The 12553-nt window shown below is 41.2% G+C and overlaps 1 protein-coding gene across 1 annotated transcript; it reads right to left on the reverse strand.

The window, feature by feature from the left end:
* Nucleotides 1-1663: 1663 nt before the first annotated feature.
* On the reverse strand, nt 1664-5591 carry LOC134290976 (uncharacterized protein K02A2.6-like). The gene is made up of 2 exons (XM_062858215.1): nt 3825-5591; nt 1664-3055 (listed from the first exon to the last, which is right to left on the reverse strand). Exons 1-2 carry the CDS (start codon nt 5589-5591, stop codon nt 1664-1666), a joined length of 3159 nt encoding a protein of 1052 aa, XP_062714199.1.
* Nucleotides 5592-12553: the final 6962 nt, after the last annotated feature.

Consider the following 12553-nt stretch of genomic DNA (forward strand, 5'->3'; position numbering starts at 1 on the left):
AATGGTGAGACTTTTTTTACGCGGTTTTTTGAATTTTGAACTGAGTTTTATTTTTACGCGGTACGTATCCCCTGCGTAAAAAAAACCTGACTGTAATATAATATAATATAATATAATATAATATAATATAATATAATATAATATAGTATAATATAATATAATATAATATTATTACAAAACAAATTCACATCTACATTACTGCATTTACGGAAGAACTCTTGACATAATTCTGCAAGAAATAAGTTTCAGCACTCCTCAACGTAGCATTCCTTTTCCTTTTTAATTCACGAGATTTTTAACCCTGGGCCAAGGGCCAGTTTATCTAAATGAATTAAAAACTACAAGGTCGTTTTAGTGTCTCGTACTTGACTCGACCCGAGACGCTGTACGACCAAGTACGAGACACTGGAGACGACCTGGTTGGTTGAGGTCGAAATACGTATCTGTCAAAGGATGCATAAACTTAATGTAATTATAAAAAGAAACTTAACCCGTTTTTTTTTTTAATTCTTCCAGGAGTTTTTTATTCCTCCAGGACTTTTTTATGTGATTTCTCAGGAGTTCAATCTATTTTTTTCCAAAAGATCGTTCTTTCAAAAGTTCATCTGAGTTTCTTTTGGAGTAAGTATCTCCTGTTATACTAACAGTATTTTCTTCTGGCATTCATCCAAAAAATGTTTCTGAGATTCCTCTTGGATATTAAAAAGATTCCTTCGTGAGTTCGTACTGGGATTTCTCCAGGATCACCTACTGCAAGTTTCCCAGAAGTTTCTTCAGGAAGTTTCATATAAGATTCTTCCTAAATATTTTCCTAGAAGTTCTTTCTGGGAATTCTTCAGTAGTAGACCCTTTTGGCAATCTTCCAGCAGTTTTTTTCTGAGATCCATCTGGGAGTTCCTCCTGGGATTTCTCGAGCCTTTACGAGATCTGCAGAAGTTCTATTCGTTCTCTTTCTCCAGGATGTCCTTTTGACATTCCTCTAGCATTTCATTGTGATTTTTTTATAAGCTTCTTCGGGCATTTCTCCATCAGATCCTTCTAAGATTCCTTCAGTATAGCCTAGTTTCGAGTTCAAAAGAAATCGCTCAAGAAACTTCTTGACCGATTCCTAGCAGAAATTGTCTACTGTGGTTGCCATTTGAATTGTCATTTCTTCGCAAATGCGTACTGCGATCGAAGAAAACGGTTTCTTGAGCGATTTAGGCAAGGAATTTCCCATGCATTAAGATAGGCAGAGAAATTCCTTCTGAACTGCAAACAGCGCTTATTGGTTCATTTGGAATTCCTCCAGCATTTTTTTTCAGGGATTTCTCTTAGAGTTTCTTAGAAGTTTCTTCTGTGATACATCCAGTGGTTCATTTTAAGATTCCTGCAGGAGATCCTTTAGGGGTTCCTTCAGAATTTCCTTATGGGATTTGTGGTATCCGGATTAAGATTGAAAGAAGCGACACGCAACACGCACTGTACACAATGGTGGGCCGAGAAAGACTAAAGACTTCTGCAAGTGAGTTGGCATGGTGAACCCCCTCAAGGTTCACGCACACCAACATAGACGAGCTGTACTTACATTATCACATCCCCTTTTCCTTCAAGTAGATATATTTTATTTTATTATCAGTAACTTTATGTTAGGTTAAATCATAAATACAGCAAATACTTAGATTTATGGACTGTAGATTTCCTTGGGCTTCGGCATTCGTTTCGATCGTCGTAGTTGTACCGAAGGCAGCGACAACTCCATGGATTCCGATCCTGGAGTCGGAGCGTCAATTGGTATATCAGAACTCTGCAGTGTTTCCGTACTGATACCTGGTTCACCAGATGCAGCCGGCGATGTATGGCTATCCAAATTCGCGTCCAGGTCCCTGATTTCCTCACTGACATCACTCGGTAAAGGATCAGAGACCGTTTTCAAATGGGATGTGTTACGATCGTATGTTTTCCCAGTTTCCTTAGATTGAACGGTTACGTTCGAGCCGTGTCTGTTCACTACCACGAATTTCTCCTTATGGAAATTGGTCGACAGCTTGTTGGTCGGGCAAAGATTCCTCATGAGGACTGTGTCGCCAACCGAGATGTTACTCGGTTTTGCTCTACGCTTCACATCCTCTCCCTGTTTTCCCAGCATCTTTTTCACGTGGTCCTGATCTCTGAAATCGGTACTGGGTGGGATTGTTTGAAGATCGTCAATGCAAGGAAGCTTCGTACGCAACTTTCGGTTCTGTAGAAGTTCGCTAGGAGCTTTTCCGGTGACTGTATGCGGAGTATTATTGTACAGATCTAGATAGCTGTTGAGCTCTGCTTTCCAGTCGTCATATAATGCGTTCGCAATTTTCATCCTTTTTAAAAGTGACCTGTTCTGGCGCTCGACCTCCCCATTTGCCTGAGGCCAGTAGGGTGACGTATGGTTGAGGTGAATACCGTTTGTTTGGCAAAATTCTTCGAATTCACAAGATACAAATTGCTTAGCATTGTCTAGCGTGATCGTTCGTGGAGGTCCCCATGTACGAAAAATACGTTTTAGACGTTTAATCGTCTCCTGCGCAGTTATTTTGCTCATCACCTCCAACTCCATATATCGACTATAGTAGTCGATCACCACTAGTATATACTCCGCGGATGGCATGGGCCCCAGGAAGTCTATCGCGATATCGACCCACGGACGGTCGGGTAGTTTTCGTCGCATCATTGGCTCGGGTGGATCCGGAAGCTGAACCAAACGACATCCTTCGCAGGCCACACAGGTATCTACCGCAGATTCATCTAGGCCAGGCCACCAGCATCTCTCCCGTAAACGGCGTTTCATGACGGACTGTCCAGGATGTCCTTCATGTGCTATCTGAAGCATCCTTGGGCGCAGGCTTTTTGGAATGATGAGTTTGGATCCTCGCAAGATAAGCGAGTTCACGTATGTTAGCTCATTGCGAAACGGAGTATACTGCTTCAGACTCTCATCGTTCCAAGAATCGTTGATGATGCATACTTTCAACTTCTGCATCTCCTGATCCGAAGCGGTAGCCTGGATTACTTCTTCAATATCGATTGCAGCAGCTTCCTGGATGGTTCGGATGAGAATGTCTGCTTCGGGATCAAAGTCGCCTTGTTCTAAGCCACTTACCAAAGTAGACAACGACTCCGCTAAAACACGTCGAATGAAAACCTCACATTCATCCGTCCACTGAGCATCAGGGACGTGTGCCCCAAGCAGTGGTGGAAATGGATCGCGAACGTGTGCTTACGCGCTACAAAAAAATGCCATCGCATCGCAAACCTTTGCTGTGCGATGGTGTTCGTACGTCTGTGGCTCACGATCGTACGACACGAACGCCAACGAGTGCATCGCATCTTTTGCAAGCGCGATGCTTTTTTATTTTAGAGGTTCGCGGCCGATATTTCTGTAATGAAATCAAATGTTGGTAAACTTTTTCGTCGATATCATTTATTGGATTGGTAACTGACCAGTATAATCAAAAAACACCCAACTAATTACCATTAAGTGTACAAAAAATGGCAACAAACCAAGTGTTCCACATTGTGATCCTTCTGGCGAACCAACTGCGATTCTGCTCGTTCGACATTTGTTTTGTGTTGGTTCGTCGATCCGGGAAATCGTGAACCGTTCTCTCTTTTTAGGTTCGCGAGCGCGTGAGCAAAGATTGTGTTTGATGCGAACCAAAAAACACGTCAAGCGCATGATGCTTTCCACCACTGGCCCCAAGTCTTGATAAGGTATCAGCTAAGTTAGCTGAACCTTTTCGATACACAACCTGTAAAAATCAAAAATTAAATTCATCCTTTCCATTCTGGACAAAAAAAAACCCTACTTTGAACTTGAAAGCTTGGATCCTCAGCATCCAACGCTCGATTCTTGCGGTAGGTCGCGATGTCGCAGTGAAAAGGGCTTCCAGCGGCCTGTGGTCCATCTCCAACTCAAAATGTATTCCAAGAAGATAGATCTTGAAGCGCTCTACTCCCCATACGATTGCAAGAGCTTCCTTTTCGATCGGCGGGTACTTTTTCTCAGTTTCCGAAAGACTTTTTGAAGCGTATTCGATGACCCTTGGTTGATTGTTTTTGAACTGCAATAACACAGCGCCTAGGCCAACTCCCGATGCATCCGTGATAAGTAATGTTCGGTCTTTGGGGTCATAATACCCGAGGTGATGAAGAGATCCAATCATACGCTTCAGCTGATCAAATGATTCCTGATGTTCTCGCTTCCAATCGAACCCTGCCTCTCGTTTGAGTAACTCTCTCAGGGGATAGTTCACCGTTGCCAAATTCGGAATAAAACGTGACACGTAGGTCACTAAGCCAAGAAAGCTTCGTAGCTCTTCTTTCGATTGAGGTGGTCTGAACTGCAGTATTGACTGGACTTTTTCATCGGCTGGGGCGACACCTTCTGGAGAGAGTATGTGACCCAAAAACGAAATCTCCGTTTGTTTAAATTTGCATTTGTGAATGTTTAACATAATGCCGTAGCGGTTCAAAACACTTAAGGTGTGCTTCACCGCCAAGTCGTGTTCTTCTTCAGTGGATCCAAAAATCATAATGTCGTCAATGAAAACTACTGTGTTTTCACACTCCGCGAGAATACTTTCCATCAGATTTTGGAACAGCTCGGGGGCGCAATTCACCCCAAAGAGAAGCCGTTTATAGCGGAACAATCCCCAATTTGTTACAAACGTAGTCACATCGCGGCAGTCCTCCGAAAGTTCTACCTGATGGAATGCTTGTTTTATGTCCAGAGTCGTGAACAATTTAGCGTTTCTAAATTTAGGAAGCATATCGTCGAATATCGGCAGAGGGTGATTTAGTCTCTGAATGGCCTGGTTCGCTCTTCGCATGTCTACGCAGAGTCGTAGTTCGCCGTTGTCCTTCAGAATTGGAACCAATGGGGAGACCCATGACGTAGGTTGGGTTACTTTCTCTATTATGTCCAACTGCAACAGTTCATTCAATTTAACCTCGACTTGTTGTAGTAGAGGGATCGGGCAGCGACGAAGAGGTTGGATTACGGGCGAAACAGATCTATCAATGGGCAGACTGAGAGTTATACCTTTCATTTTGGGAAACGGCTCTTTTACTGTGTCGACTCTTCGCACCAACGCATTTTGTGAACTAGGCAAACCAATCTGTAGTACTCCAATTTTCTGCGCAGTTATCTTGCCAAGCAATGGCTGTTGCCCTTTCTCGATGACGTAGAAAGAGGCGCTTGTTTTCAACAACTTCCCAGCATCGTTGATTTCCAGATCTGCGTCGAAGACTGTAACTAGTTTCAACGGAACACGCCCATACGCCAAGAACCGTTTATCATGATCAAATCTCTCATTTCGAATATGTATGCCCTGCAGTTTCATCATTTCCCACGTCGTGTCATCGATCAGGTTATGCTTCGAGCCAGAATCGATTAGCATGGTAATGTCAACGCCCCCGATGCAACATGATATCAACTCATCGGACTCTCCCACATTGTACACCGGGTACTCTTCACATTTAGATGGTTCATTTCTTTGGTCATCAATGTTGTAAACTGGACGAGACGAGTGTCGAGAATATTTGGGCAGACGCGAAGGACCTGCGGTGTTCATGATAGGCGCTTTTCGTTTTCGATCAAATGTCCCCTAATCAATGGAAAATGCAAGAGAAAAAAAATACAATTTCGAACCAACCCCTCATATCGGAAATACCTACAGTATTGAATGGACTTTTCGTTTTGCAAACAGATTGAAAGTGGCCAATGTTTTTGCATCGAAGGCACGTCTTGTTCAAGGCTGGACAGTGAGCCGCCTCCCTGTGTCGAGCGAACCCGCAACGCAAGCACCGCGGGTTTGTTCCTGAAGTTTTGTTCGAGTTCTCGTAGAGCCGATTGACACTACTATCGATTTGCTCATAGGGACGATGGATGGAACTTACGGCAGATTTCGTGTTCATTTTTGAGGACTGATATCTCACTGACTGATACGCGTTGATTATCTTGAGAGCTTCGTCGAGGGTTAAATGCTCTTTTTCCAGTAACTTCTGGCGCAAGTCCTCCGATGCATACTGAATAATTTTATCAATTACCGCAATATGTCTGCTCTCTGTTTCCGTATTTCCAAAAGAGCACTTTTCGGACTTCTGTTGAACCCTGAGCGCAAACTTTTCAATGGATTCACTGTCGCTGGGTGCCATGGACCAAAAAAGAAACCTCTCGAAGCTATCATGGTGTTTCGGAGAGAAGTATTCGGTTAGTTTCTCTTTCATTGCAATGTACGGATCTTTTAACGGATCGTCCTGTTCTTCACACCCCGGGATTCCATAAAAAGCACTCTGCAATTCCAAGCCGCCCATAGCAAGTAATTGCATTTTGCGACTGGTGCCATCCATGATGTTCGACGCTGCCATGACGGTTTCGAACCACCGAATCCATGACCCCCAAGCATTCCGTATTTCTGACTGTGGCAAATGTTTAAATTTGAATTGCGGAAGATTGTACGATGCCGGGCTGAACAAGGATAAATGTTGCTGGATTATCGGTCCGCTAGTACCACTGGGAGTACCACCCTCAGCTTGGTTTGTATCATCCATGTTGATGGGAGCTAAAAAGTTTTCTTTTGATTATTATACAAATCATATTTTTCTTTTCCACGTCATGCCAGAATCTAAAAAATCTATTAAGTCACAAGCTTATTTTACTAGTCAATCATCAAACGCGACATTTAAGCGCACACATCATCATCATTAAATTTATTTTTCAATTCTACAACATACACTTAATTTTCGCATCATCCAAGAGCGCACGATTTATTTTTCTTTCGCAACATTCAAGAGCGATGTCATAACCATATCATTTACTCATACCTTTAACATATCCAAAAGCACTCATCATTTCGCACATCATTCAAGAGTGACTTACAACTAGCATTCGCATCATCCAAGAGCGCCCTTTCTTTCGCATCATCCAAGAGCGCACTTTTTTATTCGCATCATCCAAGAGCATGGTAAACATTCCTGTTATGTACAATACAAACATTTTTTTTTTTCATCAATCAGTGCACACAATTTCTCACATCATTCAAGAGTGAAGAACATACATCCTTCGCATCATCCAAGAGCGCACGTTTTCTCACATCATCCAAGAGCGCACTTCTTTATTCGCATCATCCAAGAGCGACATGGTAAACATTCCTGTTATGTACAACACATACAATTTTTGTGTCATCAATGACTGCACACAATTTCTCACATCATTCAAGAGTGACGAACATACAACATTCGCATCTTCCGAAAGCATACTTGTTTTTCTTTCGCATCATCTAAGAGCGATATCGTGAACACTCTTGTATTATGTAATACCCACAATCTTAGTAGCATATGGAGTACATCGTATCATTACAGAGGGTACGCATCGTTCAAAAGTATTGCTGTAATATTTTTAAAGTCATATAATGTAGTTAGATCTTCTCAACCCTTAAGAAGAAAAATCCAACCCCGATTTGCGTAACATTCAATTCCTTCAATGGAATCGCTTATGTTCCACAATTTTGTAGCTGGTGCTAACCAGCTCAATATGGCTATTCACCTCTCAGCTTTGTCTGGGTGGTTTCAACACCATTTGACACAACTACCCACATTGCTGCAGCTGCAGTCAACCACGCTCTCACTTGTCTCAAAACGCACACATTAGAAAAGTAGTTCATCAAACTGTTGTGTCTCTCATATTTTCCCCAAGCGCTTCTATTAAAGTGGTACATACCTTTAACATGCTGCATGCTGGTCGCGTTTATTCCTGTTTGTGTTTCACTTACCCTGATCATCTCAATTAGCCAAAAAAAAACAATCGTAATTACCAGGGCAATCACCAGCTGCTGCATAAACACGTTTTAACCCCATCGCATGCTTCATCATCATTCACTCTGATTTTTTTTTCTCGTTACTCTCACTTTCTTTTTCTTCATACTCTCTGTCCATCAGCATGCCGAGCTAACACACACATTCCCTCCGAAGCATACTCGGTAGCTTTTTTTTCACGGTCACCTTGCATGCTGGGGCGGATGAACCAAATATATATACATATATAGCACCACTACGAATGTGGCACGCCGCCGGCACTACACAAAGCCGCAAAGCTGAAAAACGAATAACGCTCACTACAACACTGTCATATTTTCCCCTCTCATATAGATATTACACATGCACGCACACTGAAAGGAGAGGCAACCAATTTTTCGCCACTTTTCAAAATGGCGTTCTTCTTCGCAAGCTTGGGCGTCATCTCGGGCGTCACTTGGTTTTCGAACAAATTCAACTGGTTATCACCTTATCCATCATTTCCAGCCACCAATTTAGCTTCGTTTTATATTTTCAGCTCCCACATCAACATTTTTTTTCTTTGGCACATTGATTTTCAATATTGCTCCCCTTTTTCTCCAAACCTTTCAACGCTATGTAGAAACTTTTCACACGCTCTCTCTCCATACGTTTTAGATTCTGGCATGATTACACTTAGCACTTATTATTTATTTTTTTTCTTTACCTTGATAACTTGGATTTTCTGGTAATAAAAATCGACGAAAGCAAAAATACGTTTTTAAATGATTAAACTTTCACTCTACAGAGGATTCATCCTCGCCGCCATCTTGTGGTATCCGGATTAAGATTGAAAGAAGCGACACGCAACACGCACTGTACACAATGGTGGGCCGAGAAAGACTAAAGACTTCTGCAAGTGAGTTGGCATGGTGAACCCCCTCAAGGTTCACGCACACCAACATAGACGAGCTGTACTTACATTATCACAGGATTTCTCTAAATTTTCTATTGAGATTCCTCCAGAAGCCTAGGCTTCATGCAGTAGGTTCTTCTGGCATTCCTCCAAAAATCTTTCTGGGATCATTCTGATATTATTAACATCGTTTCTTCTGAGTTTTCTCCAGGAGTTACTTCTGGGATTCCTCTAGAAGTTCAATTGAAATTCATCAATAATTTTTCTGGGATTCCTCCAGCAGTTCCGTTTTGGGGTTGCTTCAGTAGTTCCTTCTGAGATTCATCCTCTGAGATTCCTCCATGATTTCCTTTTTGAATTTCTCTATGAGACTTCATCGGCGCATTTGGTCGTTCGAGCGTACGACCGAAACGAGATCTCGACGTATATTAAATAGACACCGGCAGCACATTTGGTTCGGTGCCTAGAATGCGGAGTGCGAGAGTAATACCGTTTTTATTTTCTAATCTGGATTGGAACTGAATTGGCGGAAAATGTTTGAACAAACAAACGTTAAACAAATTGCAGCGCAAGCGAACCCTTGTCGGGTTGGGGTTGAAACTGTGATCTGATCCAGTTCCAACCCAGGGTTTATCCTGGGATGCTTCCAGAAGTTCAATGGAGATTTATCGAGAATTTCTCCATAGAATTCCTTCAATAGTTTCTCTTAAGTATTCCTGCAGGAGGTTTGGGGTTTCTCCAGGAGGCCTTCTCGGGAATCCTCCATAACTTCCTTCTGGGAATCTAGGAATTCATCTGAGATTTCACTAGCTTTCTCCGGGGTTCTTTCTAAGATTCTCCAGGAGCTTCGGTTTTGAAACCTAGGATTCCTCTAGAAGTGTGGGCTTCCTTCAGTAGTTACTTCCTCCACCAAAAACTCTATCTGAAATTCCTGTGGGCTAGGCTGTGGGATTTTTTCGTACTGTGTTCTTGAGGAGTTTGTACAGGGATCTTTCAGAAGTAGCTAATACGATTCCTTATCTGGAATTCTTAAGGACAGACTTGCTAGAATCTCAAAATGGCCGCCACAATGGCCGACTTTGGCACCTACTCACGATTTCGAGCGCACAAATCTCTTCGTAAACCAAACCGACGCACTTGATCTTCTTATTTTAAGCTTCCTTCTTGAGATTTGTGCGTTTGAAGTTCTGAGGCACTGTTGAAGAGGGATTTCATGACGTTTGTCCTTAAAGGATTTGGGATTCTTCCTTCTGAGATTCCTCTGTGAGTTTATCTGAAATTTCTCTTTCAGTTCCTTCTGGGTTTCCCCCGGGGTCCTTCTAGGATTCCGCAGTGAGTTATTCTAAAGAAAACCTGTCAAGGATTCTTCAAGGGGTGAATTCCTTCAGAGTATCAACTGGAATTCCTCCATAATTTCATTCTAATAGATCGTCTGAGACTTACTCAAGAGTTCGTTCAGGGATTCCAAAACCTCCACCTGAAATTCCTCACGAAGTTTCTTCTGGGTTTTATCAAGCATTTTTTTCAGAGACGCCTGCAGAATGCCCCAAGATTGTTTCTGTGTTTTTTGGTTCAGAAGTTGTTTTTGGGATTGTTCCAGGAATTTTTTCTTGGATTTCTCTTTTTTTTGTGAATTCCCCCAAAATTCCCTTCTTCCTTTTTTCTGGTATTTTAACAGAAATTCCTTCTGAGGATTCCTCTAAAAGTTCCTTCTGGGATAAATTTCTTCAAGAATTCCAGAGTGTATTCCCACTTCCCAAAATAAAACACCCGCAGCCTCATAGCCTAGAAATTCCAACCAAAATATAATTTCCATTTAAAATGTCAACCAATTAAAGTTAATTTCGTGGAGCGGACCTGGTGTGATGGTTAGAACACTTGACTATCACGTCGAGGACCTGGGATCGAATCCCACTCCCGACAAACTCGCAAAATGTGAGTTCTTCCTTCGGAAGGGAAGTAAAGCGTGGGTCCCGAGATGAACTAGCCTAGGGCTAAAAATCTCGTTAATACGGATAAAAAAAAAAATTCGGAATTCCAAACATTTTACTGAGAGATACTATCAGAAATTCATCAAAGAATCTGCCAGTCAGTCACTAACCATGCATTTCATTAGAATAATTAATATTAAGATTTTTTCATCCTTTTTCAATCATTTACAAACTGTACTCCATAATTCCTTCAAGAACCAATGGAGCACCTATTTGTCCAGGAAATTTTTCAGTTATTAAATAATGTTGGTCACAGCATTTTTTGCAAAAGAATATTCTAAGACATGCACCAACATTATTATTATTATTAATCTTACAGCCATTTATTAAAAAAAATAATTTAAAACTAGGGTGACAATGGGTATTATCGGCAGGTTTGTTCTCTTCGTCATGGGGGGTTTTTTGTCAGCCAAATTGCCTGAAACTTGGCCATATAATTCAGCTTAGAGGCTTAATTTACAAAACTGTAGATAACTTTTGATAGGAAAAAAAGACATCTCTATTTTTTTGATATGTTCACACTTAAAATAAAGTACCGTATTCAGCTGTTCTATTTTCGGTAAAAGTTCAGATTACCGAATTTTCAGCAACATATTACCGAAGTTCGTCAAAAAATTACCGAACGTTCGGTAAACTCTACTGAATCATCGGTAATGTTTACCGAACGTTCGGTAAAAATTAGCAGAACTTCGGTAAAACTGTACTGAACTTCGGTAATCCGAACTTTTACCGAAAATAGAACAGCCGAACAAGTGACTCTAGAATGAGTGTGTTATGTATAAATGCCTCAGATTTCAATTGATGCAAAAATTTTGAAAATCGGTGGTTGCCCTCATGGTGAAAAAAATGTTTTGGTATAAAAATCCAAGATGGCGGCCAAAATCAATATGGCCGATCCAACTTTTTATTATTGTAAATAGTAGCTTTATCTTTCCTCTTTTCAACAACAATTCCTTTTGAGTTGGTTTTTGGAGAAACTTTCGAGTTATAACGGTTTAAATGAGCCACCATTTGACCAAAATCGAGGGGTCTGCAAAAATTGTTGTGACTCAAACTAACGGGGGGTCCATCAATTTGAGTAACCAAATGCCTTTTTTTTACTTTTTAGCGAGGGATTTTAGAAAATCGGCACCTTAAACATTTTTGAAGACAAGGTGTAAATAGTGGGCCGGTCTCAGCGAGAGTTACCCACTGCGATTGAATTCTGTCCATCATTGAAGGCCTTGGAAAGTAGTCGCCATAATTGTGATTTTCTTGCAACGCACAATATTGCTACGATTCATAAAGCCATCCCCAACAAACATTTTTGCTGTACAAGAGTGAAAAAAAAACAACTCTTAAGCAAACTTTAGCATAAGAAACTGTTATTCAGCTAGTTCTGTTACTTGGGTCGTGTCGTCAAAACGAGTTTATATGTTGGGTAATCCCTGTTTGTGGTGATGACGTACTCTTTAATTTTTACACAAGTATTTAACGGATTTTTATTCGAGCTTGAAAGTCTGTTCCCTGTGACACAAGGTTACGATGGCGCTATCTCTTCATTTCATAGCAGCCATTTTAGGACCAACAAATTTTATGAAATTTTCGGTAGAGAAGTAAGAATATCTCTTGTTGAAGTATATATCAAGGGAAGCATGATGTCTTGCATAGGGTCGATAGAATAATTTTTCTAGATATATTTAACCACTAGACGACTTGTGCACAGACAAACAGACGTATCACTTGGAACAAAGTGCGATTAAAATTATCGTCGCAAAAGCATAATCGCCTAATGCTAATTACACTGTGATTTACAAACCCACTGTATAGATGGCGGTAGTGAGCAAACGTCAAACAGGATCAAAAATTATGCGAG

Source organism: Aedes albopictus, chromosome 3 (assembly GCF_035046485.1).
Source record: "Aedes albopictus strain Foshan chromosome 3, AalbF5, whole genome shotgun sequence".
Taxonomy (NCBI): domain Eukaryota; kingdom Metazoa; phylum Arthropoda; class Insecta; order Diptera; family Culicidae; genus Aedes; species Aedes albopictus.